At 42.5% G+C, this 27306-nt stretch overlaps 1 protein-coding gene across 1 annotated transcript; it reads right to left on the bottom strand.

The window, feature by feature from the left end:
- mapk3 (mitogen-activated protein kinase 3) lies at positions 1 to 27302 on the bottom strand (the record flags this gene model as incomplete). Its single annotated transcript, XM_080724889.1, has 9 exons — positions 1 to 7091; positions 10396 to 10524; positions 10824 to 10933; positions 12089 to 12220; positions 12959 to 13073; positions 13768 to 13884; positions 17514 to 17703; positions 21694 to 21876; positions 27085 to 27302. 8 exons carry the CDS (start codon positions 27300 to 27302, stop codon positions 10405 to 10407), a joined length of 1185 nt encoding a protein of 394 aa, XP_080581015.1. The 3' UTR covers positions 1 to 7091; positions 10396 to 10404.
- Between the last annotated feature and the right edge of the window lie 4 nt (positions 27303 to 27306).

The following is a 27306-nucleotide window of genomic DNA, read 5'->3' as shown; positions in this document are numbered from 1 at the left end:
AGCTGTAACAGTATCAGGAATTTTATTTAATATATGTATATAATTCTTTGTTTCTTTGTTAATTGTTTAATTCATAATACCCATAGAATATACAGACTATAACCCTCAATAACTCATATCTCTTGGACAAGCTACTCATATCTTCTTTTGAAATAATAGTTCCTCATGAGATCTTTCAAGAGGGAGAAAAGAAAGAATCAAGAGTTCCAGAAAGACTGAAAACACTGCCAATTATAATCACGCCCATAAGACAAAATGAAAATAAAATAAAACATACTAATCATTAAAAAAAGATACAACTTGAACTCCCTTTTATGTAAAAAAAGAAAAGAAAAAAAAAACACAACAACGCACCAATATAACAATAGCAATAATAATAACAGCCATTTAAAAACGACAATATCTGGAAATGGGCCTCAGATCCGGTAGGCCTTTCAGACTTGTGTGTGAGTGTGTGTGTGTGTGTGTGTGTGTGAGAGAGTGTGTGTGTGTCTGTGTCTGTGTGTGTGTGTGTGTGTGTGTGTGTGTGTGTGCACATTGGGAGGATTTCCTTCCCACCCAGTGAAACATTTGGTCTAAAAGCCTCAGCTGTACCTCAGCCGCGTTCCCGGTGTCGTGCTCAGTGAATAGCAGATCCACAAGCTCGCGAACACGACGCGTTAACGTTCGCTGTGAGCTTGTATATCTGCCGTTTACTGCATGCAACACCGGCATGCGACTATAAGTACACACAATAAAACAGGCTTTAAACGGTTCTCAAAGTGTGTGGCTTAAGAGATAAAACGTACGCAGCCGCACAGCCTCACAAAAACAGACAGCGGCTGGGAGAGCGCCTTGGCATTGTGGAAACAACAGTTTGTAAGCGAAACACACTAGGGGTGGGCGATATGGTGATAATTATCGTTGAGACGATACAATGTCTCCACGATATGCCTTTTCAGAGATATCAAATATATCGTGATACAACTGAGGGAGCCTTGTAAAAAAAATCCTGTTTAATTGTTAATACAGAGATTCATTGCCGAATTCAATTTAAACCTGCATTTTGGTCTAAATCAGTAGTTCTCAAACTTTAAAATGTCAAGGTCTCCACTTAACTCTGACAGTATACAAATGTTAGTTACATATTTGTAAAGTTGAATTTAGACCTCCCAAAAGGAACCCAGAGAGTCTTGTTTATGTCAAGTAAATTGAAAAATAACCATAAAAACCAACATGAAAAAGAATCGTGACAAAATCGTGTATCGTGATACAGCTCTGAAAAATATCGTGATATTGTATTTTTCCATATCGCCCACCACTAAAACACACACACACACACACACACACACACACACACACACACACACACACACACACACACGCGCACGAACACTGCGCGGTCTCGGTTATGTCCCCGACAAAAAGACACGCGTATGCAAAAGTAGACAAGCACATACATTACTGCAGACCAGCCACCACCAGACTTTGAAAGAATGCCTGCACGCACACTGGTAAGTACACTGTAGTTGACTTCTCTTGTCAACGGTTTTAAGCCAGCGGTTCTCAAACGTGGGGACCCCCAGGCGTCCTCGAGAGGGTTTCAGGGTGGTCCCCAGCTAAATGAACGATAGTTGATCAGACTCTTACCGGCCTGTAACTCTGAGAGTGTACGAATGGAACCAAATGGATATTTGTACACTCTCAAGAGGGGGAGGTGGGGGGGCATTTCAACGTTTGAGAGCCACTGTTTTAAGTGAGGCAAGCGGACAAGGGGTGGAGGTTTTAGGAATAGAGGTGACAGAGGTCATTGCAGGGACAAAGCGTTGCTGGAGACTTGAGAGGCAAAGTGCAGGTGTGCTGATTGAGTCGTGTCATGTGGAACTAACTGGGCAAGCGTTGACCGCCATATTGTCACTGGGAAGCTCCGTGTGTTGACGTCCAAGATTCAGACGTTAGTGGCAGGGGAGGGGGTGTCAATGGTTTTTGAAGCAGGAAGGAATGTGTGTGTGTGTGTGGGTGACAGCGACCAATCCCACAGGAGATAAGCAGATGATTTGGGGAGGGGGGAGACATGTGAGCAGAGATGGGGTCAGCCCTTTAAAGTTAACCACTTGAGCCCTATTTTAAAACTTTCTTATTTTTATTTTTGGAACTAAATTATTAGGCAACCTAAAAGCTCACAAAACGCGTCGAGACCGTAACACATTGTGAGCTCATAGATCGTCGAAAAAAGAAGAAAAAACTTGGGGTTGGGGATACCAGAGTAGTGGTTAAGTGTGGTGAGTGGGTGTATATGGGTGGGGGCATGTTTCACACAGCCCAATGAGAAAGGGGAATATGAGGTCGCAGAGGTCATCAGCTCCACAGTCTTCCGTGCCATTTTGGATTACTACAAATCTGGAATGATCCGCTGCCCTGATGGAATCTCCATACCGGAATTGCGGGAGGCATGTGACTATCTGTGCATCTCATTTGACTACGGGCACCATCAAGTGTAGAGACCTTAGTGCCCTCGGGGTCTGGGCCGGAGGGTCCTGCAGGGGGGGGTCCCCGGCTAAATTATTTGATAGTTGGGAGCCAATTGGACCCTTATGGGGACAGTGTCAAAAGTTAAGGGGCCTTATACGATATCAATACATTGGGGGTCCCTGAATTGAAAAGGTTTGATAGCGACCGGTTTAGCCCTGAGTCTAATGGAGTCAGTGAGTCATCATCTCAAAAAGGTCAGAATAATTGTCCACTGGTCCCGCAAGCCTAATTTATACGTGATCATATTTCAACTCACTCTGAATACAACAGATCTTCAAGTTATACAGTCATACAACAACAAAAGTATAACATTGACTTCATGGCCCAGGATTGATCAAGTGGACGCGGACTGAAGAGAAACAAGAGGAGGGAACAGCTTGGTTGAGAATGAGAAATAAGAAATGGGACGAAAATGCAGACTCAGAACCAGTTGACAGGAGGGTATGCTGATAAGAACAGAGAGAGACACACACACACCAGCAACATAAGCCACTGGATCTCAACGTTGGGTCTGGGGTACGGGTTAGGGTTAGAGTCCAAATAGACCCCGACAGGTCCATAACTCATATTGAGTACACCCTTGGGAATAACGGTCTGTAAGTCGGAGAGAGGGTTACAGACCCAGTAAAGGGCCCATTTGGACTGCTGGTGGTCCCCGGACCCCATGTTGAGAACCAGTGACACAAGCCACCATCTGAGAGACAAGGAAATGACCCCGCCGCATCTTCACCAACACACACAGCTAGCCAGACACCCACAGCCCTAGAATACAGTAATAAAACCCTACCGTGACGTCACCAACCCATTTTCTACCCATGACAGCAGCGAAGACAAGACACCCAATTAAGCTTATAAAAAAAGGGGGGGAAAAAAAGAAGGAGATCTAACAGAAGGTGGGAAGGCCAAAAGAAAAGCGGTGATGTCCAAACAGGTCATCTATGGAACCATAAAGTGATGACGTTAGGTCGGCATCAGGTTTTTTTATTTTTATTTTTTGCAATATTGATTTGAACACCAGTATTCACTGCAGGGTCTGAACGTGGCTTTGATGGAGTTATGTTAATATTCTATGACAAATCCCGGTCAATTTCAATTGTGTCAGTGGGTCTTGTCGTTGGAAACGGTACACTGTTGAATGCACTAGCTCAGTGTTTCTCAAAAGTTCAAATTTCAAGGTCTCCCCTTAACTCTGACAGTGATCAAATGGAACCAAATGAACCCAAATGGAACCAAATGAACCCTGGCGGGTTCATTTGGTTCCATTTGTACACTGTCAGAGTTACTGACTTGTATGGGTCAATTTAGACGCCCATGAATGGAATCCGCTTTGAGAACCACTGCACTAGCTCATACCAATTCTATTGTATTTGGAGGGATTTTTTTTACAAAAAGTACAATTTTTTTTTCTCAATACCAATAATAATTATCTTTTAAGGACTTTAAATTAAAGTGTTTGAGAACCACTGCGTTACAAAGTGGTTTCTGTGATGACCTGAATGACAGCAGTGCATAATGCTTCCCAGAGAAGCAGAAAGGTTTCATCAACCCATGCGTGTCGAGTGAGGAATGCTAAAGGAACTTTACAGCCAACGGAGAGGAGCGAAACATCGGCATTACGGAGACAATCATGAGACAAATTAATTTCCCTATCCTGGCCGCTGTGTCCGTTTGTGGATCTAGAAAACAATGCATTGGTTAATAAAAAAGAACTAACAAAAAAGAAAACAATGACATCATTACAATATTGAATGTAGAGGGGCTATTATATACATGAAAACCGCCCACCATGCTATTGTTTGCGATGTGAGCGAATCAGCAAAAATCTAATGTTGCGTGAACTGTATATTTTGGTAATGCTTTCTCTCTATGGCTCCAAGCGTTTACAATTACACAAGGTACGATGAATGACCTGAATTGCTTAAGGGTTTACCGTCAATAAATAAACACCCACGTTTGTTTGAAATCAAGAAGGAGAAAAAAAAAACAGATCCTTCAAAACCGAACATCGATTTCAAAGAGGGATATACAGTATAACATGACATTGGTTGCTTAAACCACTTGCACCCCAGCATCCCTAATCTGGGCGTCAACATTAACCAAAAGTAGCAGATCTAATAGGCTAATCTTTTACAAAGACGTTTGGTGTAGACGGAAAAAAGCAGTCCAAGTACAGTTGTTAACTCAGCAGGGTTCCCACACATTTTTACCAATTAATTTCCAAAACTTTTCCAAAACTTTTCCAGAATATTTAACCCAATTTCCAGGACTATATAACAATAATTCAGCTCAATGACAGGTCACTTACTCCTATGTGCAATGCCCAAAGACAGGTAATGTATGCCAGTGGTTCTCAACCTTTTCAGGCCATGACCCCCGAAATAATCATATTTTAACTGGGGACCCGGCACAATGACAAGCACTAAGAGTTGAGGAATTTTGTATAACACTGTTCTATTGTGAAAATAGCCGATCTACATGCTCACAACGCCTCGCGTTGTGACTGTGAGCATGTAGATCGGCTATTTTCACAATTTCTGCCTCTAATATTTGACAATTTGGCCCATGTTTAATTTGTAATTTCAGAGGTATTAGCAAAATCAATAACCAAAGACAATGCATAGCTATTTTTTCCATGACCTTCCAGGACCCTTGATAAATTCCAAAACTTTTCCAGTACTGGAAAAATATTTTTCTAATTTCAAAATATTTCCAGGAATTTCATGACCGTGGGAACCCTGACTCAGTTTTACTAGGACTAGAGCAGTGCTTCCCTATGGAGACACAAAGGTGTCTCCATAGGGAACCACTGCTCTGGTCATCAAACTTTTGCCTATGGAATGCGAAAAACATGAATCAAGTCTCCATGGGGTGAGTAATCGATAGGAAAAAAAAGTGAACTATCCCTTTAAGTGGTCTGGAGAAGTATGTCAGATGGCCATTATGCTGCAGGCAGGCATCAGTGTGGTAAGGGTATGGTCTGCATGAACACACACGTGTGTATAGTATGTACTGCATGTAAATCCTATATATTCGTAAATATATAATCGTAATAATAATTACAAATACTATTTTTTTTTTCTACCCGATTCGCTCCACCGTGGCGTCTCCTCCCAAGGTGAGGGAGGAGCTTAGTTTTGTCTGCCCTTGTTTTTTTACGAAGAAGATTACAATAAAGTTTTGTTTGTTTTTGAGCTTTTAAAAAGAACGCGACGGCCATTTCACGGTCGTTCGCCAGCCCCTCTCTCTCTGTCACTTTGGTAAATTTCAGGAATGCATGCATTCACGTGAACATTGTACATCTTTTTTTTCTTGCCAGTCGTTTAAGAATACGAAGAAAAGGAAACAAAAAGCAACGACAAATAAATCTATAAACTGCCGACATGCCTGTAAAAACATTTAATGTTCTTCTAAATCAAGTGTTCAAAAATTATTTGCACATATAACATGAACGGAGCTGAACACGCTCCAGATAAAAAGCCAGATCCATACGTAGTCACGCGCCGAAAAATAGCCGACCTACAAGCTCCCAACGCGGCTTCTTTCGCCACACTTTGTGAGATCGTCGGCCTGCCGTCTTCGGCCCGGCGTGACAATTAGGCTTAACCGTGTAACAAACTCGAAAGTCGCAAAACAACAACGCACTCAAGAAAATAATCAAAAACCTAAACAAACCCACTTATATATATATTGGTATGTACATACAAACATCCAATTTGCACTTCCTACTCCGTCCTATCTATACGCCTCCATCCCTCCCTGCTCTTAGTTCCATGGAGCGAGACAAAGAGCTATGGTGTTGGTTAATACAGTAGTAAATTTCTATATACTGTAATTAGTGACAGGGAGAGCCACTTGGAAAAGAGACTGAAGATTAAAGAGAAGAAGAAAAAAAAAGAGCAAGAGTAAGCAGGAATGGGAGCTGAACAAAGTTTGGTCAGGGTATTAAAAAAAATCATTTACACTTAAACGCAAATAACACAAAATGAAGTATTTTAGTTCAACCGAAAACTGTGTTATTGTGTCAGTTTTGTCGTGTGGCGAGATCGTTCGATGAAGTGTAAATGAGCTTTTAAGGGTTGGTTTGGGGTGGGGGGTTTCGGCAGCGGTTCTAATAGTGGGGACCCTCGCAGGTTTAACTCTGAGAGTGCACTCTAACGGAACCAAATGGACGTATGGGTCCATTTGGTTCCGTTAAAGTACACTGTCAGAGTTATGGGGGTCCCTTGAAATGCCAAAGTTGGAGAAGCTTCTGGTTTAGCGAGACAGAGGGGGATGTCCACGACAAGGGATGAGACTGAAGCAATATTTATATGACAGACAACACCCCCTCCCCCAACAACAACAATCATGGAAAGCAAAGTCAACCGTAGCTCTCTTGCGGTAGAAATGGAAAGATAAAGCAGTTAAATGTTCATATTTCAATGTGTGTGTGTTTTTTTTTCTTCCCTCTTTTGTTGGTTTTGCAGAATATGCGTTGCTTCTTTTCTTTTTTCTTTTTTGACGTTATCTTGTTGGTTGGAGTCTTCTTTTCCGAGCCCTCTTACGTGGCCTTGTAACTCGTTTAATTTTTTTTCCAAGAGCTGAGAATTAAAGAAAACAGATAAGTGTTAAATGTATTCTAGAAGTGCAATATTTAAATAGAATATACAGTATACGTATATACTAGTCCTGTGCCCGGGGGTGTGCAATGAGGGATTCATTTTAGTTCTCTCAGAAGTAATGTTGGAGAACCCAGAAGTGCCTGTTGGAGGGAGGGCGATCTCTTTTGTCGTCCCAGTCCCAGAGATGCATTCCAACGGTTGTCTGGAGAAATTGCGTCCCTGTCCCGCCCCCTCCCAACGGGACGAGAGGACGGAGCGCCGCCAGGTAGCACCTAAAACAAACCTTAACCCTAACCTCAGTAAAACTAACGCTGGTGAAATGCGAACCTGACGACACTCTGTCCCCCCGCGGGTGAAATGCTGACCTGCTGACGCTGGTGAAAGTTAACCTGGTGAAATGCTAACCTGCGTCTGCTATGGACGGGGACGGGGACGCGAATAGAGATCGCCCTTGCTGGCCAGTTGGGCAGAATAGTCACCATCGATGTCCAGTTGTGCAAGACCCGTTGTGGAGGTTTACAGATTTGGATTTAGTGTATTACTACTGGTTACTTGAAAATCTGACCAAAGTACAAGAGCATATTTGACCAGTTAAAGATTACTTTTTTTTTTTAAATGTATTTTTTAAATGTATTTTTAATTAATTAATGCATTTCTTTAATCGACTTTTAATATCGGCTATCGGGGCTCTTTGATCACTAATAATCGAAATCGTCCATGAGAAGCCATATCGGTCGACCCCTAATGAAAAGGTTTGAGAACCACTGTTGTAGGCTGGCCGAGATGCCAGCTAGCCTACCTGGCGTTAGATAATCTTAGTCTCGTCCTCATCTTCGTTCATAATAAAAGTGTGGTGTGATTCCGACTCGAGGCAGAGTGAGGCCCACTGCATTCCAGATGTCCTTCTGGTGGGGTTTAAAAGTGATCCAAACGATATCACAAAATGATAATCTATGAACCCATTAAGACCTGAGGCCGATACTACAAATGCCTTCTGAATCAGTTTCTCAATGGTTTCTTGCCAAGGCGTTTTTAACATCTGCCTCAGGTTAACAGGGCCCGATGCAACTGACCTCAAGGATCTGCCAGCATGTACTGTAGAAGGAAATGCACTTTCAGATATAATTCGATTAAAAAACAGGCTAGCAGTGAGCCATGAGATTTGCACCAGTGACCTTATTAACAAGCTGCAAGTGCATAAAGCTAGTTTGAGAAATGTCAGCATAATCCCATCATGTTGACTGAAAGTCGGCGCACAGATGAAATGAACAGATAAGAACGTCTCTGTCAGGTGGAAACCTTGTATGTCCAAAACTAACTTTACAGGATTCAAATTCAAAAACAGACAAGATTCAAAACACGTCAGCTTGCATTGCGCTTCGAGCTTGCAGATCTGCTACTTTTGCTTGACGCTGTGTAGTATGATCAAGTAGGACAACGAAAAAACACAAAATGTTAGAATATGGAAATAGAGGGTTCTGCCTGACGGTCGGGTGGAAACCTTATGTGCCCAAGGTCACTCCTTTTTAATTATTTAAAATAATAATAATCCTATAGTATAAACTAATTTTCTGCCAAAGACATAGATTGACATAAGACATTTCTTCCAAAGATGTAGATTGAGAGAGAGTCCATTGTTGGCCACTAGAGGGTGCTGTTCACCAGGCTATGTAGTCAGACTGAGTCCCTAGTCTATGACAGTGGTTCTCAACCTTTTCAGACCACGACCCTCAAAATAATCATATTTGAACTGGGGACCCCCACCCTGAATTGTAGGTATTGCATTTAATGTGACTCGGTTCCACAGATACATTTTTTGAAAATAGCCAAAGTACATGCTCACAACGCCTAGCACTGCGAGGCGTTGTGAGCATGTAGATCGGCTATTTTCACAATGTTTGCCTCTTGCTTACTTAATATTTGACAGTTTAGCCAGTTTGGTATTAACAATTTTGCTGCCATTTTAAACATAGCTGTAGTAAGCAGCTGCCAAATTGTCCTTACCTTTTAACGTGGGCACGCGCACGCATCGTGCACTACTGTATCTGTGCGCGACTCATCTAGTAGACGTGTAGACTCGATGACAGCTTTCGAATAAAAAAAAATCCATTGGAATAGACAAATACGTTGCCAGGCTGTTACCCCTGCTGTATCCGCTAGTGTTACATAAGAAAACATTGCAAACGGCCAGCTGTGCGCAATGGTAACACGTGGACACGTTCGCGCACATATCGTCTGCTATGTGCGCGGATCATATGCCAGGCGGGCACAAGAATCAAACAGCTACCAATTTAAAAAAAAACGTGTGTAAAAAGACGATGATATGACCGAGCAGCTCCTTCCTCTGTTTACAAGGAAAACTTATGGGAACGGAGCTATGATTTGACGTCAGACCGGATATGGAAACCTAGATCCGGTCTAAACAGGAAATACGACAGGATACAGTTAGGAGGCGGGGCCTGGCGGGCCTAAGACTCCGAAACGGCTATATACAGCGATCATACTTTTAATTGTTTCATAATGATTAAAGCTAATTAAATTTCCAGGAACGACGGGCATCGCAGCGTGGTACAGCGGGAAATCAACGGTTTCGACGGGGATCGCAGGAAATGAGTTAAAACGGTCTTGAAAGTCCTTAAATTGTTAAATGTGCAGATACCATGTATACACTTATACTGTGTTGGTTTGTTTACTGTTGAGTGAGATGAAATAAATTACATTAAGCTGACCATCTGGGGAACCCACAACATAATTTGAGGACCACTGCTCTGAGAATGCAGGTGTTGTCAATGACATGATCATTGTGTGTGTAACAAAGTTGCAATATGGACATGCAAGGTTTCTTCCTGACAGCAACTATAAGTGACATAATGTGGGCTGGGCGGCCAGGAAACAGGTCTGATCATCATCTGTTCTGTTCTGTGGCTGAACGCCTGCATGTCTGCAAGGTCCTGAGCCTGTCATCCATTAACCCATTTTAGAACTGAGGCCGATTCGACAAATGCCTTCTGAATCAGTAGTTTGCACACACAAAGATTTTTCAAAAATGTTCAAAAATAGCAGATGTACGAGCTTGGTCGGTCTTACAAAGTTTAGAGGGTCTAAGTGGTTAAACTGAAGTATTATTGATGAATTCCAAACATAATCAAAGTTTTCTGGGGCACCCCCTGGACTGGCGGCACAGCAACCGCTTGGAGAGGGTAGGGGTGAGGGGTGGGGGTACCCGGGTGTCTCATGTGCCCTGGTGGGTCTTTAAGAGGGTAGGGGTGAGGGGTGGGGGTACCTGGGGGTCTCATGTGCCCTGGTAGGTCTCCTGGAAGCGGGCCGTCTCCTCGTAGATCAGCTCCTTCAGCTTCTCCTTGGGCAGGTCGTCCAGCTCCATGGTGAAGGTGAAGGGTTCCTCCGCGGTGGGCTGCACACAACGTGCATTATGTGCATTACTTCCATGAACGTACAGTACATAGCCCTGGGAGGGGCCTGGGAGACTAATGCCTTCGAAAATCGTCATTTTCGGGAATTCAAAATGATTCAACATTTCAACAATTCAACACTTTCAAGAAAAGAAATATAAATGAATAAATAAAAGAAATGTTCAAAAAAAAGAGTGAGTGAGAGTGTGTGTGCACACCTCATGTGTGTGTGTGTGTGTGTGTGTGTGTGTGTGTGTGTGTGTGTGTGTGTGTGTGTGTGTGTGTGTGTGTGTGTGTGTACCTCATCTGTGGGGTCGTAGTACTGCTCCAGGTAAGGATGGGCCAGGGCCTCCTCCACACTGATGCGTTTGATGGGGTTAAAGGTCAACATGCGGCCCAGCAGGTCCAGAGCTGTGAGAGAAGGAACCAACGGTTAGACAAGACCCACACGCACACTCACACTCACACTCACACTCACACTCACACTCACACTCACACACACACACACACACACACACACACACACACACACAGTGTTCCTTTAAAAGGATCCCTGGCTAATACGCCAAATATGCCTTAGTTAGTACATCAGAATTGTCCTGTATAAAATACAACGTAAAATTAAAAACACCTTAAATATTTTATTAATTCTAGAAATAGCTAATCTTTCACTCAATAGATGTCATTTGTCCATGTGTGGTCGATCCCTATGGAATTTATGCAATGCATGTGAAAATAAAATGTAATATTTCTTATGGTTATTATGAGCATCAAATCAATATTTTAAATCCTTTTTTTTGCACATACATTCCATAGGGAGAGACCTGGACCAATGACATCATCGACTTGCGACGGGCATTGCCCCTATTGAAAGAAAGATTAACCATTTCTAGAATAAATACAATATTTAAGGTGTTTTCAATTTTACATTATAGTTATATAGGGGGCAATTATAATGCACAAAGTTATTATTGGCTTATTGTCCAGGAATCCTTTTAAACACACCTAACACCAGTGGTGTAGGAAGTACTCACATTTCCGACTTAAAGGAGTTATGTCACCGATGTTCTTGGACGCTACGCCCGAGATATTCGTTCTATTTCATTTAATCCAACATTACGCTAGTGTTTATCTGCTCAAAAAGTAGCGCATCTTGTTTTGACCCGGAAACAGTTCAAACCAGATACAAAAAACTGCACTGGCTCCCATGTTAAATTTTGCAGGAAAACACCCATTTCTGTTTGCTGATCCAGCCACGTGTCCTGCAGCATTTCCGTACTAGCTATTGAGCTTGTAGCAGTCGAACACTTGGTCGTGTCAACATGGATTTTCTTTTGATCGGATCTATATCGCCGCAAGCTTGTAGATCTGCTATTTCTTTTTAAATATTTGTATACATTTTATACATTTGTAAACTTGTGAAACGGGACATTCTGCATAATGACAACTTTCTATTTTGACACCAATTCGTTTGTACTTGTAACAGGGTATATCTACATGGCACCGTTGATACTTTCACTAAAGTAAAACTGCCAGTGCTTTCTCCAACACTGTGTGCGTCCATACCCTTGGAGTCAGCCTTGGGGAACAGCTTATCCCAGGGAATCTTGGGTTTCTCAGGCAGAGACTGCAGGTAGTTCCTGGCCTTCATGTTTATGATGCAGTTCAGGTCCTCTTGAGAGGGAGAGCCCAGGATACCTGCACACAACCCAATAATGCATTCATTACAACATCAACAGCATCACACACCTACTGTATATCTTTCACCAACACCAGCAATACAACGCAAAGCTGGTCTTTCCTCCACTGTGTTCAGAGTCAACACAGCAGCCATCCACCCAGGGATTTTAGAGCACTTTGTGGTTCCGTAAGTTGAAGAGTTTTATGGAGATGCTGATTTCCTTTAGCCAGAAGCACTTGGCACGTGCCTACAGAGCCAAAACTACTAGTAACTGGTGTATGGAACATGGTATTACTGGTCTTAACTGACCAGCCTGACCAGAACCCCAGAGAATCTGTGGTTCTATGTGTTCAGATGAGTTCATAAATTAACATTAACATTTCAGAAGTTTGTTTCTGTATTTCTGTAAATCCTTCATTTGAGTGGTTGCGTGTAATATTCTAATATTTTGAGATATAGATTTTTTATTTTCATGAGATGCCATAAAAAATAAAATAAAAGTTTCATTTTTTTTTTAAATTATATTACTGAAGAAAATGAACTTTTACACAATATTCTGTTTTTTTAGATGGATCTGTATATGACGATGTGGTTGAAAATGGGTAGTCCATTAATGGTTTATCTAATTTCTTTGCTCTGTCAGGTGTCCAAACTGTGACTTTTCAGGATTCAAATTCAAAAAGGCTTCTGCCCTGACTGCGACGGTATGGATGCTTGCAGCGGTGTGAAGGAGTGGAGAGTCAGTGTGTTCTCACCCAGTATGTGGTTGAGCTGGTCCAGGTAGTGTTTCCCAGGGAAGATGGGCCTGTTGGACAGCATCTCGGCCAGTATGCAGCCCACTGACCAGATATCAATGGACTTGGAGTAGCCCTGAGACATGCAACACGGAGAACAAGCGGTCAACCAGGCTCAAACACTCATGTAATAAAGTCAGTACATTTTGAAAACGTTAGTTTTGGTGTCGTCATTCAGTCTTTCTACAAACTTTCACTCCACACACACACACACACACACACACACACAGGGGTGTCGCACCAAATTCTGGGCCCTGGGTACAAGGATTCACTGCGTTATTTTGTGCTTTAACTATTGAAAAATAGCAGATATACAAGCTCACAGCGCGGCACCGCTGCAAGCTTGTAGATTTGCTATTTTTGATAAATCGTGAAAAAAAGTCTTTGAAGGTTTTTTGAAAAACCTATGTTTCTGTCAGTGGTGTTCATAATTTTTCATGTGAAGGACCCCCAAAATGATATGTATTTGGCCACGGAACCCCATCTGAAAAATGTAGTTCCAGGGACCCCCCAGAAGCAAAATGTGAGTTACAAATGTTCGCTTAAAAAATACATATATTCAAAGATTTGGACGCATTTTCACGACTTTAAAAAAATAGCAGATCTACAAGCTCGCAGCGCACACTGTGAGCTTGTACAGTATATCAGCAATTTTTCAATAGCTAAAATATAAAATAATGAAGGCCCCTCCACCTTGGGCCCTAGTAACTCAGTCCCAGTCCCCCCCCCCCCCCCCCCTTGTGACGCCCCTGGCACACACATACACCTACCTTTGAGTTGAGCATGATTTCCGGGGCCCGGTACCAACGCGTTGCAACGTACTCCGTCAGGAAGCCTGTGTGGTCGTGCTCGGGGTCGGCTATCCGTGCCAGGCCGAAATCACAGATCTGGTGATGACAGATAAAAATATGTTTTTTTTTATTATTATACTGTTATTAGTTTTTGTTTATAGTAGCCAATTATTTATTCTATAATTATCAAGGACCCCCATAACTCTGAGACTGCACAAAACATTTGTAACCCCCTCAAGGACCGCTGAGGGTCTGTGTGGAGTGGACCCCTAACCACATGCCCTGGAATGTGATTAAAACCAGTCTGTAGTTGGTGATCACTTTCCTACAATGTTTGTTTTCTCACAACTCTGGAGTTATACGGCTTCCCTGTTGGAAGGTGCGGTAGAGGCCTCCTTCGGCTCTGAGGCGTTGGTAAAAGAGGACTGGCAAGCTTCCGGAATTCTGAAGGGCGCTTCCTTGTGCGTCACACAGAATAGGATGCTCGGTAGGCCAATCTGATGCAGGACTCCCGCTTTCCCACTGCAGGGAGCAGTCGTCTAGTTCCACACTTCCGCCAGTCCTGTTTTACCAGTCGCGCCAATGAACTGCAGCGGCGGATGAGGTATCTAGCTTTTTATATCTGTGGTTCTCAACCTTTGGGACGGGACCCACATGGTTTTTGTTTTCATAAGTGAAGTGACAATTTCAACGCCTCAGACCTGCTATTTTCACAATAGTTGTCTGCGGAACAAGTTGAATGCCTCAACTCCTGAGAACCACTGGATTGTACAGCTGACAAATCATTTCGTCGACATAAAGAAAACGGTCCTGAAGGGAGCAGAATATCAACGAACAACCCAAATCGTGATTCGTGACCAGTCCTGGCTTTGAGCAGGTCAAGCTCACAGCGTGACACGGCCCTGGGCCTGGGGTAGGCCACCCAGCCTGTTGAAGACCTGTGCTCCAAGGAGTTCTTGTTTCTACTCATTTGTTGTTCGGGACACAAAAGCCGAAAGTAAAATGCAGTCTACCATTTGCTCCCGCAAGTCTAATTGGCAACGTGCTACATCTGACAACACGAGAGAGAAACATGGTTCCATCCTGTGATGTCTCCAGCTTACACAGGCTCAAGCTGCTCTATAAATGAGGCCAAACTGACCACAGACTCTTAGGTGAGTTTGTTGCTGTCGGGTAGAAACCTCTTATCTCCATATTTAACCCATTTAACTCATACCCTGCCAAAAAATATGTTTCTATGATAAAAACGTCTTTAAAACGTCTTTTTCACTATGGACCTCCCTGCCAGACGTCTTCTGAACGTCTTTTTAAAAAAAATAATAAAAAAAAAAAAAATTTTTTTTTGAAGAATTTTTTTTTGAAAAAAATGTTTTTGGACCTCCAACAGTGTACTAGGCATGATCGCGATCGCGAAATTGCATGTTTAACCCCCATACCAACCCCATCTTTCAAACATGGCAGCCATGTTTGTTTACATTTGAAGAAAACATAAGGGCTCCTTTCTCCTGAATGCCTGAACGGATTTCCAAGCGGATTTTTTTGTTTGAAAGCTGTGAAAAGCATGCACATGCATAGTGCATGATCTGTGCACGAATGTGTGCACCAGCGTGCACACTATTTTTTTAACCCTTTGTTGGCGAACCGGCAATATAAGAGGTCATCCCACTTTAAATATGGCACCGACTGAGTTAAGATGCGGAACATTTTAACCACTTGTCTTGAACCAATATTTTATGCTTTAACTATTTAAAAATGGCAGATATACAAGTTCACAGTTGCAAGCTTGTAGACATATTTTGAGATGGGGGTTCGCGGGACAAAAACGCCCCCACCAGATCACACTACAGCGATTTCATGCCGCGCTTGGAGCTTGTGGATCTGCTACTTTTGATGCTTTTGGATTGGAATACTGAAATGATTTTGGACATACAGTATGAGTTTTCCACCCGACAGAGACGACATCCACTTCAGTGTAAACTCAACACAGCTTCTCCAGGAAAGAAACGTCCCAAATATTTCCATCAGACCCATTTTCCAGGTTGTCATTCGATTCTTAGTGGTGCTTCCTCTATCTATTCTCTATCTAAATCTATCCTCAACATGTGGGTCGGCCCCCAAATTATTTTGGGGGTCCCCAGATTATTAAATTAATGTGCAATATTGTTTTCTCACTCAGCAGAAAAATCTCTTAAGTGAAGTGGGCCCCTGGTAGTAGGGCCGTTACGATTATGGCATTTTACATGACGATTAATTGTCACTGAAATAATTGCGATGAACGATTTAATTGTGTATTTGTCGTTGACAATTACATTTCTGTTTTTGGCTTTTAGACTTTGAAGTTGCACATGGCAGATATGACAAATATACAAAGAAATGACTGACATTATTTGACAACGTTAATTTATTTTAAAAGAAAACAGAAAGAAATACGTTAGAATATGGAGATAAGAGGTTTCTTATATAATACTGAGAAGCTGGTTCTTTAGGGCTCTGCCATGCACGGCGAGGCTTAGGTCAATCCTTTACCCATACACAACATTCCTGGGATTCTCTCGTCCAGGGATGAGATTATATCAGCTGTACTGAAGCTTCACGTAAAACAGAAATGGTGCTTTTGAAGCCCATTCTAAGTTTCATGCATCATATTAAATAACTATGTGCGACTGGATGTTATCAGCGATCATCAAAAGAAATGGATATGGATACACTACTCCTTTTTTGTGTGAATGGTATTGGTTTGCAAAGTGGGGTACTACCTCAAGAGCAGGACCTAAAAAAGCTTTCCAGAACGCTATGGAAACAAAACCAGAACCAAAAAAATAAGTTAAAGTTCTGGTTACACCTCGTAGTGGAGAAGGGGCTATTCTCAACACTAGTGGGTGGGAGTGGGTAGGGCCGTCACGATTATGACATTTTACATGACGATTAATTGTCTCTCAAATAATTAAGATTAACGATTTAATTGTGTTTTTGTCGTTGACAATTACATTTCTGTTTGGCTTGTGGGCTTTGAAGTTGCACATGGCAGATATGACACATAACCTAAATATACAAAGAAATTAAGGAGATATTTGACAACTTTACACTTTAACTCATTTAATGCCATCCCCGATGAAACCGAAGAAACGCTGCTGTACCTCTGCTGCGCCCGAGGAAACCGAAGATTTAATATGCTTTAATCGTTATGTAACAGTTAAAAGTATGATCGCTGTTTATCGCCGATCCGGACTGGATCAGCCCCTCGGAGAACTGTTTTCTGGCCGCATTTCCGGTTTCCGACTGGATCAGGTTTCCGTATCCGGTCGGGAGGGGGGACCATATCACCTTCCATTAGCTTTCATAGACACACTAGCAGATACTGCACGGCGACAAAAAGGTCTATTTTCAATCAAATTTTTTAATTTGGAAGCTGTGATCGGGTCTACACAAGCCTGGTACATGATCCGTGCACAGATAGAGCGCGCATTTCGTGCACGTGCCCACGTTAAAAGGTAAGGAAGACCTGGCAGTTCATGAGTTCAGCGATGTTTTAAATCGCAGTAAATGAGTTAAAAAGAACATAGTGGAAATAGCCAATCAATCCACTATTCTTTTATTGTTTGAACATATATAAACATTTTTCAACATGTAAACGATTATGACGATTATCCCAAAATAATTGCGATTATGTCAAATAATTGTGATTATGTCAAATAATTGCGGCCCTAGGAGTGGGAGGAGCTGACCTTGAGGTCGCAGGTGGTGTTGATGAGCAGGTTGGAGGGCTTGAGGTCGCGGTGCAGAACGTTGGCAGAGTGGATGTACTTGAGGCCTCGGAGGATCTGGTAGAGGAAGTAGCAGATGTGGTCGTTGCTCAGCTTCTGGGTCTTCAGCAGCTTGTACAGGTCCGTCTCCATCAGGGTCTGCACGATGTAGCTGCAGGAGCCCGTCAAGGAAGACAAAGAGGTATGTGTAGACTAGGGCAGGGGTTCCCAAACCTTTTTGTCTCAGGGCACCCCATAAATATATATTTTTTAATCCGAGGCACCCCTACATTATAATTTTCACTCCCAGCACCTTATATTTATAGCATATCGTCGTAGTCGGGTAGAAACCTTGTATGTCCAAAACCGTTCGTTTTGTATTTATCATCTATAAAATGTAAACTAGTGAAAGCAGCAGATCTACAAGCACAGGCGTTGTGTGCTTGTAGATCTGCTGTTTTCACTAGTTTTGTGACACAGAGGTTTCTGCCTGACAGTGACGATATTTTAGTGATTATGTTCGATTCCCGATCCGGATGTCCTTTGCCGCGTGTCACACCCCATCTCTCCCCCATTTCCTAAAAATGTGTCCGTGACCCAGTACTGTACTACTCTTATCAATATTCATAAGCAGGAGGTAGGCCTACAAGTTGTACTGTACTACTCTTATCAATATTCATAAGCAGCAGGTAGGCCTACAAGTTGTACTGTACTACTCTTATCAATATTCATAAGCAGGAGGTAGGCCTACAGGTTGTACTGTACTACTCTCATCAATATTCATAAGCAGCAGGTAGGCCTACAGGTTGTACTGTACTACTCTCGTCAATATTCATAAGCAGCAGGTAGGCCTACAGGTTGTACTGTACTACTCTCATCAATATTCATAAGCAGGAAGTAGGCCTACAGGTTGTACTGTACTACTCTCATCAATATTCATAAGCAGGAGGTAGGCCTACTGTCAGGTTGTCGTGGGATGTGAATGGTTCCTCTGTCAGTCATCAGCCCAAACAGGCTGCTCATACATATGCATCAAGCAGATAGGGAATATATGAATATTCATTGCGATTCCTGAATCCTAATTGTGCATCAAACAGGCTTGACATACACAGTTCTTTGTAAATAAATCATCTCTTCTTTTACCACGGTAACAGGAGGATGGATATCAATATAATACTTGACAGTTCCATAACCATATCACTTTTAAACACTTATGTCCTATACTTTGTCTTACATCGAATAGCTTTGTCTTACGACGAAAAGCCAAAAAGGGGGGGAAAACTGTTCTATAAGTTCACAAACCATTTGATGTTGAATTTTGTGAAATGTTTGAAAACGTTTTAAGATTTTCACCTGTGACGACATTCCCAAAATAGGGAAGACAGACACTGGGTTGGTGAGTATGATCAACCCAAGCACAAGTCGAATCTAAACTAAGAAAGATATATAGATTATCACCATATATTAGAGTATAGCAAGTAGCAACTGAGCTACAGTAGGCATTAATTGTGTTAGCACAATGCCTACATGTTACACATTAGATATGCCCTATGAAAACCTTGTGCAGTGAGGCTTATATTGTTGCTGGAGAAAATGCGTCACGTTTGTCGTGTGACATTGTCTAAAGGGGCATGCAGCGAGGTATAAATTAGCCTTAAAAATGGGGCTAATCGTACAAAGGCATCACACACTTCCTTTTCAGAACCCATTTGACTGGACAAAGCAGCTTTTCACAGGCCAAGAGGACCATTGCATCTGTGTCATTTTAGCTTATAGCGTCGGCTATTCAAATATAGCAGATATACAAGCTCACAGCTGCAATTCTTTTTTAAGCAGACATTTTTTACTCAAATCCTTGCCTCTGGGGGTCCCTGGAACAAAATACTTATAGATGGGGGGCCAGCTCCCAAAATACATATATTTTGTTTTTTTTTTTACATGAAAAGGTTTGAGCGCCACTGATATGGCAGCAGACATTGGCTTCAGATCTAAATGGGTTACCTATTTAGGCCTAGAATTATTGAATGCTTTAACCAGTGAAAAATAGCAGATATACAAGCTCACAGCATTTTGGGGGTCCTTCACATGAAAAGGTTTGAGAACCACTGACATAGTAGTCTCTCAAGAACAGACTAACTGAGCTCCAGTTAAGTGAAAAGAACCTATTCTTTGACGATGGCTGGCCAGATTGCTGACATAGAAACATAGGGTTTTTCAAAAGATCTTAGAAGGATTCAAAAGACACTTCAGGTCAAAATTCAAATTTTCACAATTTTTCAAAAATAGCAGATCTACAAGCTCGCAGCGCGGCACTCGGTGCCGCGCTGTGAGCTTGTATATCTGCCATTTTTCAATAGTTAAAGCATAAAATAATGATACACAATAATGTGTACCCATTCTAAATGGGTTAACAAAAAACTGCCTGGGCAGCTAAATCAAAGCCACCCACCAACAGGCTGAGCTAACAAACCACTGGCCCCTGTGCCAGTGCAAGTCACTGCTATCACCATGTCTGAACAACGTGGCCATGAGTCAACATGGCCCTGCGATAAGAGCAGAGAAAGAGTGGATCATAAACTGATCATCTGAACAGCTGTTTGATATGCACTGAGTGACTGTGAGCTGAGGCAGGGCTGGGCAATAAACCCAAAATATATTTAAACAAACACTTTAACTCTTTTACCGCTTCGGACGTTCCCGTTCGCCCCAATTTTGAACCCAGCTCGTTGCCAATACGAGCGCTCGTTCTTTTACCTTGTCTGATGACTGTAAGCTGATGAGGGGTCGCGCGGGTGTGTACAGTAAACAAAATCTCCCGTAATGCTGCTTTCAAATCTCCACCACACGTAAACATCAATGATGTCCAATTCGCTTCCTGGCTGTTATCTGTGGACCTGATCTAGATTATGCATTCCTATGCTCTGAACGACAGCAAGCGGAGCCGCCCAATTCACACCCATTCTTTGCATAAGGCTGCCCTCTGCCGCCAGCTTGGCTAAAGTACACATATAATAAATAAAATGTATAAAAAAATAATGAATAGATCTTTTTCTATAACATCGCAAAGGTAAGCTGCTTTTTGCTGGCACCAGCCCCAATAAATAAATAATAAATCTGGCAGTAGAACTGTTAAACGGCGAATGACAACGCAAAAAAAAAGTAAATCAGGCTATCTGATTAGCTAATGATTGATGATGTAATGTCGGGACTCGGGAATGGCGTTATAAGCCAATCAAATTCATTTAATGTATGGAAAGGGTCAGGACACACCTGTGGTTATCTATTGTTGTCCCCACCTTGTTTTCAGACCGTTTGTACGAAAACCATGTGACCTACTGTATCATAATGTACATTTTAGGGGTGTGACATCACAGCTTTAAATGATCCTAAATGGGTGAATTATCCTAAACGTCTAAGGTTTTTTTCCCTTTCTTCAGCTTGAAGATTTTTGCAGACTTTAGTGGTAAAGAAACCCATCAATCTCTCACTCAAAATAATACAGAGGGTTCTCTGGTCCAGTGGTTCCTAAACTTTTTAGCTCGAGACTCAAAAGAGACATTCAACGTTTGCCCAGGAACCAAACTAGTGAAAATGGGAGATCTACAAGTGTCGCGTTGCAAGCTTGTGGATCAGCTATTCTCACTGGGGACTGCCCCATGGTTATACCTCTCCATGGTTAGACTTGGGGGTTAGGGTTAGGTTTAGGCATAGTTTTACTGAGGTTAGGGTTAAGATTAGGTTTAGGCGGTCTAACCAAAGGGAGGTCTAACCAATGACATGTTACCATTTACACTACTTCTTAAACTATTTTAATTTTTCATTTATGAATTTACTTTTAGAAAATGTTGGAATTGTTTGTAATTGATGAAAGGTTTTTCCTTTTTTTTCTGTTGAAACTTTTTAAAATCTTTTATTCTTTTTTAGGATAAATAAAATAGGATATTTACTTGCGGCCCATAAAAAATGTTCCGCGACTTGATAATGGGTCCAGACCCACTATTTCGAAAACAGTACTCTAGTACACACACACACACACACACACACACACACACACACACACACACACACACACACACACACACACACACACACACACACACACACACACACACACACACACAAGTCACACCCTTTCAGTGAATGAATGAAGCAAAAAGGATACACATCCCTCATGCACTCGAGGCGTCTTGCCCGTAGGATGTCGTTGATTCCGATGATGTTCTCGTGGTGGAAGCGGAGCAGGATCTTGATCTCGCGCAGCGTGCGCTGGCAGTATGTCTGGTGCTCAAACGGGCTGATCTTCTTGATGGCCACGCGGCTGTTGTTCACGTTGTCCAGGGCAGAGCTGTGTGGGACGGGACGGGGAGGCAGAAAGAGGAGCTCAAGTTACACACAACTGCGCCAGGGATGATGCGCCAACAACACCCCAAGACACTGGGGTGGATTTGCTTTAACTATTAAAAGATTGCGGATATACAAGCTCACAGATCTGCTATTTTTGAAAAATTTGTGAAAGTGAAAATCTATAAATGTTTTATGAAAGCTTTTTGAAAAACTTCCATCATCAGTGGTTCTCAAACTTTTTAATGTCAAGGACCCCCAAAATTATAGATGTCTGGTCGTGGACCGCCATCTCAAAATATTTAGGTACGGTACAGTATGGTACAGCACAGTAAGGTACACTACAGTACAGTAAGCTACAGTACAGTAACGTACAGTACGGTACAGTACAGTAAGGAACAGTAAGGTACAGTTCAGTAAGGAAAAGTACAGTAAGGTACAATACAGTACAGTACAGTACGGTACAGTACATATTGCGAAGGGCACTATTGTGCAGACTAGACACACACACACACACACACACACACACACACACACACACACACACACACACACACACACACACACACACACACACACACACACACACACACACACACACACACACACACACAGGGTATAGCTGCTCAGATTCACGGCTCCACTTCGAACCGAGGTTTGATTTTTAATAGCTAAAGCATAAAATAATGGTTATAGCGGTTCAAGTCTAACGCGACACAGAGTTACAAGGTTCACTATCCTCCCCTCAATGGGACCTGTGTTACAGTACATACTTCCTGTATGTCAGCATCTCAAAGCGAGGTGCAGGGAGGGGACCCCCAGGGATACTAGCGGAGTTAAAGGAGTAGTTCACCCCCAAAATGACTTTTTTTCTATTGATTACTCATGCCATGGAGAGTAGAGTTCAATAATATTTTTTGGTTTTTGTCACATTCCTAAGACAAAAATTTGATTTGAGTAAATTTACCCCCATTGATTCCGGATGGTGACCCGTTTCGAAACGGGTCACTATCCGGAATGAATGGGGGTAAATTTATTGTTATCACATTTTTGTCTTAGGAATGCGACAAAAAACTAAAAATATTATTGAACTCTACTCTCCATGGCATGAGTAATCAATAGAAAAAAAGTCATTTTGGGGGTGAACTACTCCTTTAACAGTTTGGCTGCTCTTGGTAGCCAAACACGTTCACAGACGAGATAAGGTTTCCATGGTAACCCGCATCTCAGACGCTTGCTACGGGTGCTGGTGAAAGAAAAAACTGCATACGTCATGACGCAACGCAGCCAGAAGCAACCGAGAGCGGCCATTATCCATTGACTCCTATTCTATACTGAAACATAAAAACGGCTTTATCTCGAAATAAGGTGCAAATAACGCAGAGGAGGCCGAGATCAGCTTGTCTTCACGGCGACACTATGCCGTGATGGTCGGCCCCGGTTAGGATTTTAGTTTTCGCGACCGTTTGTAAACAAACAGATCTCCTTCCTGGATCGTCAGTGTACACCCACGTGCACACGCACGGAGCTTCCGGGGCTCTTCAAAATAAAGCGCAAGTGAATGGTGGCGTCCTGAGTGTTAAGGGTCTGTGCAACTCTTGAGAGTGTGCAAATGGAACCAAATGGACCCTTCTCTCAAGAGTTAAATTAACATTGAGTTTACAGTAGACTGGGGTACGAGAAATAAAATAAAAAATTATATATATATATATATATATACATACATACACACACACACACACACACACACACACACACATATACATTTGCAACTCCTTTGAACACTGTTTCAGAGACATTCGATGAGATCTATGAATTTGTATGTTGCAACTTTTGGCTACCAGATGCTGATCTGGGCTTTTTTATGGTGCGTTCAAACCTGGATAGTTCTAGCAGCGTGATTACATACAAAGTGAATACAAAGATGAGACAACACGCGAACGGGGCAATGCAAACGGTTACCTCGGTATCCACCCCCGACTCCACCCATCGCGTCCTGACAGCCAATCAGCGTTGATGTTATCCGGAGACACAGAATTGTTTTGGGTGTTTGGTTTTGGGAGTCCCTTTTTCCCCTGTGTTTCGCCTTGATTCTGACTGGACATTTTTTTTTCAAAAGTTCAAAGAGATTCTGTTCCCATGACATACAATACGTTGTATGCCCATACATGGAGATCCCTGTCTGAACCAGCCACACCACTGTGATGTCACCCGTTTATGCCCATATATGGAGATCCCTGCTCTTGAGTATCTGACTGTGATGTCACTGGTGATGTCACAGTAATGTGTCAGGGGAACCACAGTGTCAGGGGTTATCCCTGCTCTGAGCCTGTGATGTCACAGTGAAGTGTCAGGGGAACCACAGTGTCAGGCGTGACATACAGACAGACAGACAGACAGACAGACAGACATACGTGGACAAGATGTGCCGGTTTCCATAGTTAAATGTGAACTACGGTTGCAACCAAGATGGAAATAGCAAGACATGCCATCTCTGGTTTAATTCCTGTATCTGCGTTAAGCAGGTGGCCACCTTTTAATGAGACTGGAAGCAGGTTCAAGTCAATTATTTCCAATGGAAGAGTGAACGTGAACACAGCTTCTGAACCATTCTTTAGCATCATGGTCACTGAACTAAATATTGGACCCGATCGTCACAAGCTCAACAATATTAGAGATTTTCATACTAAAATGGCATTTTTTCAGAGAGACAAATCAGGAGAAATGGTACTTTAAAGATTTTTTTGGGGGGGCTTTTATGCCTTTATTGGATAGGACAGTAGACTGACACAGGGGGAGAGATGGGGAGCGACATGCAGCAAAAGTCGTCCGGATCGGGAATCAAACTGGCGACGCCGTCAGGCATCAATGCCTAGCCTGGGCCAGTAGGCGCCCCAGGAGAAATGGTACTTTATTATCGACCTCTCTCTCTAACCCAGCAAACACACTCTTGTGGGATGTAGCTCCAGTAAAGTTGGAGCCCACTTAGGAGACCATTTGTAGGATTTGTGTACCATTACGCCTCTAGTGGCTCCAATTGGGACAGTATATCTTCCTAGATTAACACTCTTTGGTATATATGAAGGAAGGAAACACCCACATTCCTCGGTGTGCTCTAACAAGCTGCTAAAAACAAGTCACGCATTTCTCCCATGTAGACTGTAGACTAAAGATTGGTATATCAATATCACTGGAGAAATTGCCATAGTTATTTTTGAGATGACGACAGAGATGACAACATGTGTCATGACTCATGAACAACATGCTTCACGGGTCAACAAACTGCACACCTGATCTACTTCTTAATACCTTTAGCCTGCATTTGAGGATTTACGTATCCTGATGGGAGATACTAGTGAAGTTAAGTGACTTTGTTTCACTAGTATCCCCCATCAGGATACATTGTTAACTTCAATGAAGTCCAATGAATTACTGCTACAGCCAAGGGATATTTGTCAATATTTACATTGACGAGGTGTTGCTCTAGTTTCATACACAAAAGTATGTTTTGTTACCCTGGCGATATGAAGTGTGTGTTCCACTATTCTCTACTATTGTAGTACTGTGTATTCCACTATAAACAATCCACTAACCAACCATCAAGCGTAGGATGGATTTAGATAGATCGGAAGGTATGTTTTTTTTTTTTTTATTATGGTTGATATGAGCTGAAGTGAGTTTTACATAAGACAATCTAACACACACACACACACACACACACACACACACACACACACACACACACACACACACACACACACACACACACACACACACACACACACACACACACACACACACACAGATCATAATTTATTTTGACATAAAAGGACAAGTACCTGTAGTATGTTCTTTTATGTTCTAAAACCAAGTGTTTGTGTTACGATGGCGTTGCACTCCTCCACCCCACCTTGTCTGGGAACTATGTTCAACAGACTACAGTGTAGAGCTCCTGTGTGGATGTGAGCATGTTGTGTTGTACTCGACTGTACCATTCGCTCACCAGTGGTGGAAAAAGTACTCACATTTTTCTACTTAAGTAAAAGTAGAAATACAGCAATGTAGAAGTGTAGCAATACTGCAATGGAGAAATACTCTGTTACAGTACAGTATTCCAAATGTACTTTTTGCAAAAATGAAATGTCCCATTTCAAGTTCTCAAAATGAATGAAAATATTTTGAAAATAGCAGATCTATAAGTTCACAATCACCATGTGTATAGCAAAGCAGCACGTTGTGAGCTTGAAATATACAGGGCTGAAAGTGGTTAATGTATGTTTTGTAATATTAATCTAAATCTACAAAGCAAATACCTGTAGTAGTAACTAAGTTTTCAAATAATAGAGCTGTAAAACAAATGACAATATCTCTGAAATCTTAAGTGCAGTAGGCTACTTGGGTAAATGTACTCAGTTACTAGTACTATCCAGTATCCACCACAGGCTCTCACACTATTTGCCTGGTTCCGCAGTGCTGCCATACCCTATCGGCTGCCTAGATGCCAATAGCTTGGCAGTGAAAATAAATGCAACAAGGTTGCCCAACATCCTCCTCCCAGCGATCTTTAATACATGTACTGCAAGAACGTGAGAGAAAGGGCCTTGTCACAACTGACAATTCCCCCCTGCATCCTGTACAAGCTACAATATAGCTTTTGCATGAGGATGTTGTGTGGTCATCAGATCGAAGTACATTCGTTTCCAAATCGTATCAAATAGGGACATCAATGACGAGGACATGAAACTGGCGTACAAGATCAACAACCCCTTCTATGCGACTTGCGGTCAAAAGATTATCCGCAGAAGATTTCCTCGCCAGATATGAAACTCTGCCCTGCGCAATCAGTTTCCTGTATGTTCTGACAGGCTCATAGCCACGCCTGTAGCTTAGTGGCAGCTAACATCTATTAGCCTGCTGCTTTCTTCTTCCACAAACATTGACTGGCTGAACTGAAGCCTTCAGAACATTGCTTAGATGTTGGCTCAAACTGTTCACTTGGGATGGTCATGTTCATTCTTGGGTGTCATGGGTGTCTCATTACTTGTCGACTGCACCCCCAGCACCAGATTGGAACCTAAAAACAAGATTTGCCAACAAACCCCCAAACCTCTTCGTGAGCCAGCTAATAGCCTGGTTTATTTATTAACTAGTAGTCCAAACAGAGAGAGAGAGAGAGAAGGGGAGGGGGGTGAATGAAAGTGAATAAACTTACCAAACCATTCCATAAGCCCCCTCCCCGATATAATTTAGGTTGGTGTAGCGGGGTCCGACGTCAAATATCTGCCCCTTCACAGACTCTTGGAGCCCCGTCTTGGAGCCCGGGGCACCGGTCGTCCCGTCCGGCGCGGCGGTGCCTCCAGCCCCCGCTGCGGCTCCGCTAGCCGAGCCTGTGGCTCCGACCACCGCACCACTGCTGCTCGAATCGGCCATGCTT

Source organism: Nannobrachium achirus (genome assembly GCF_963921795.1).
Source record: "Nannobrachium achirus genome assembly, chromosome: 4".
NCBI classification, from domain to species: Eukaryota; Metazoa; Chordata; class Actinopteri; order Myctophiformes; family Myctophidae; genus Nannobrachium; species Nannobrachium achirus.
This window is presented reverse-complemented; position numbering and strand designations above follow the sequence as displayed.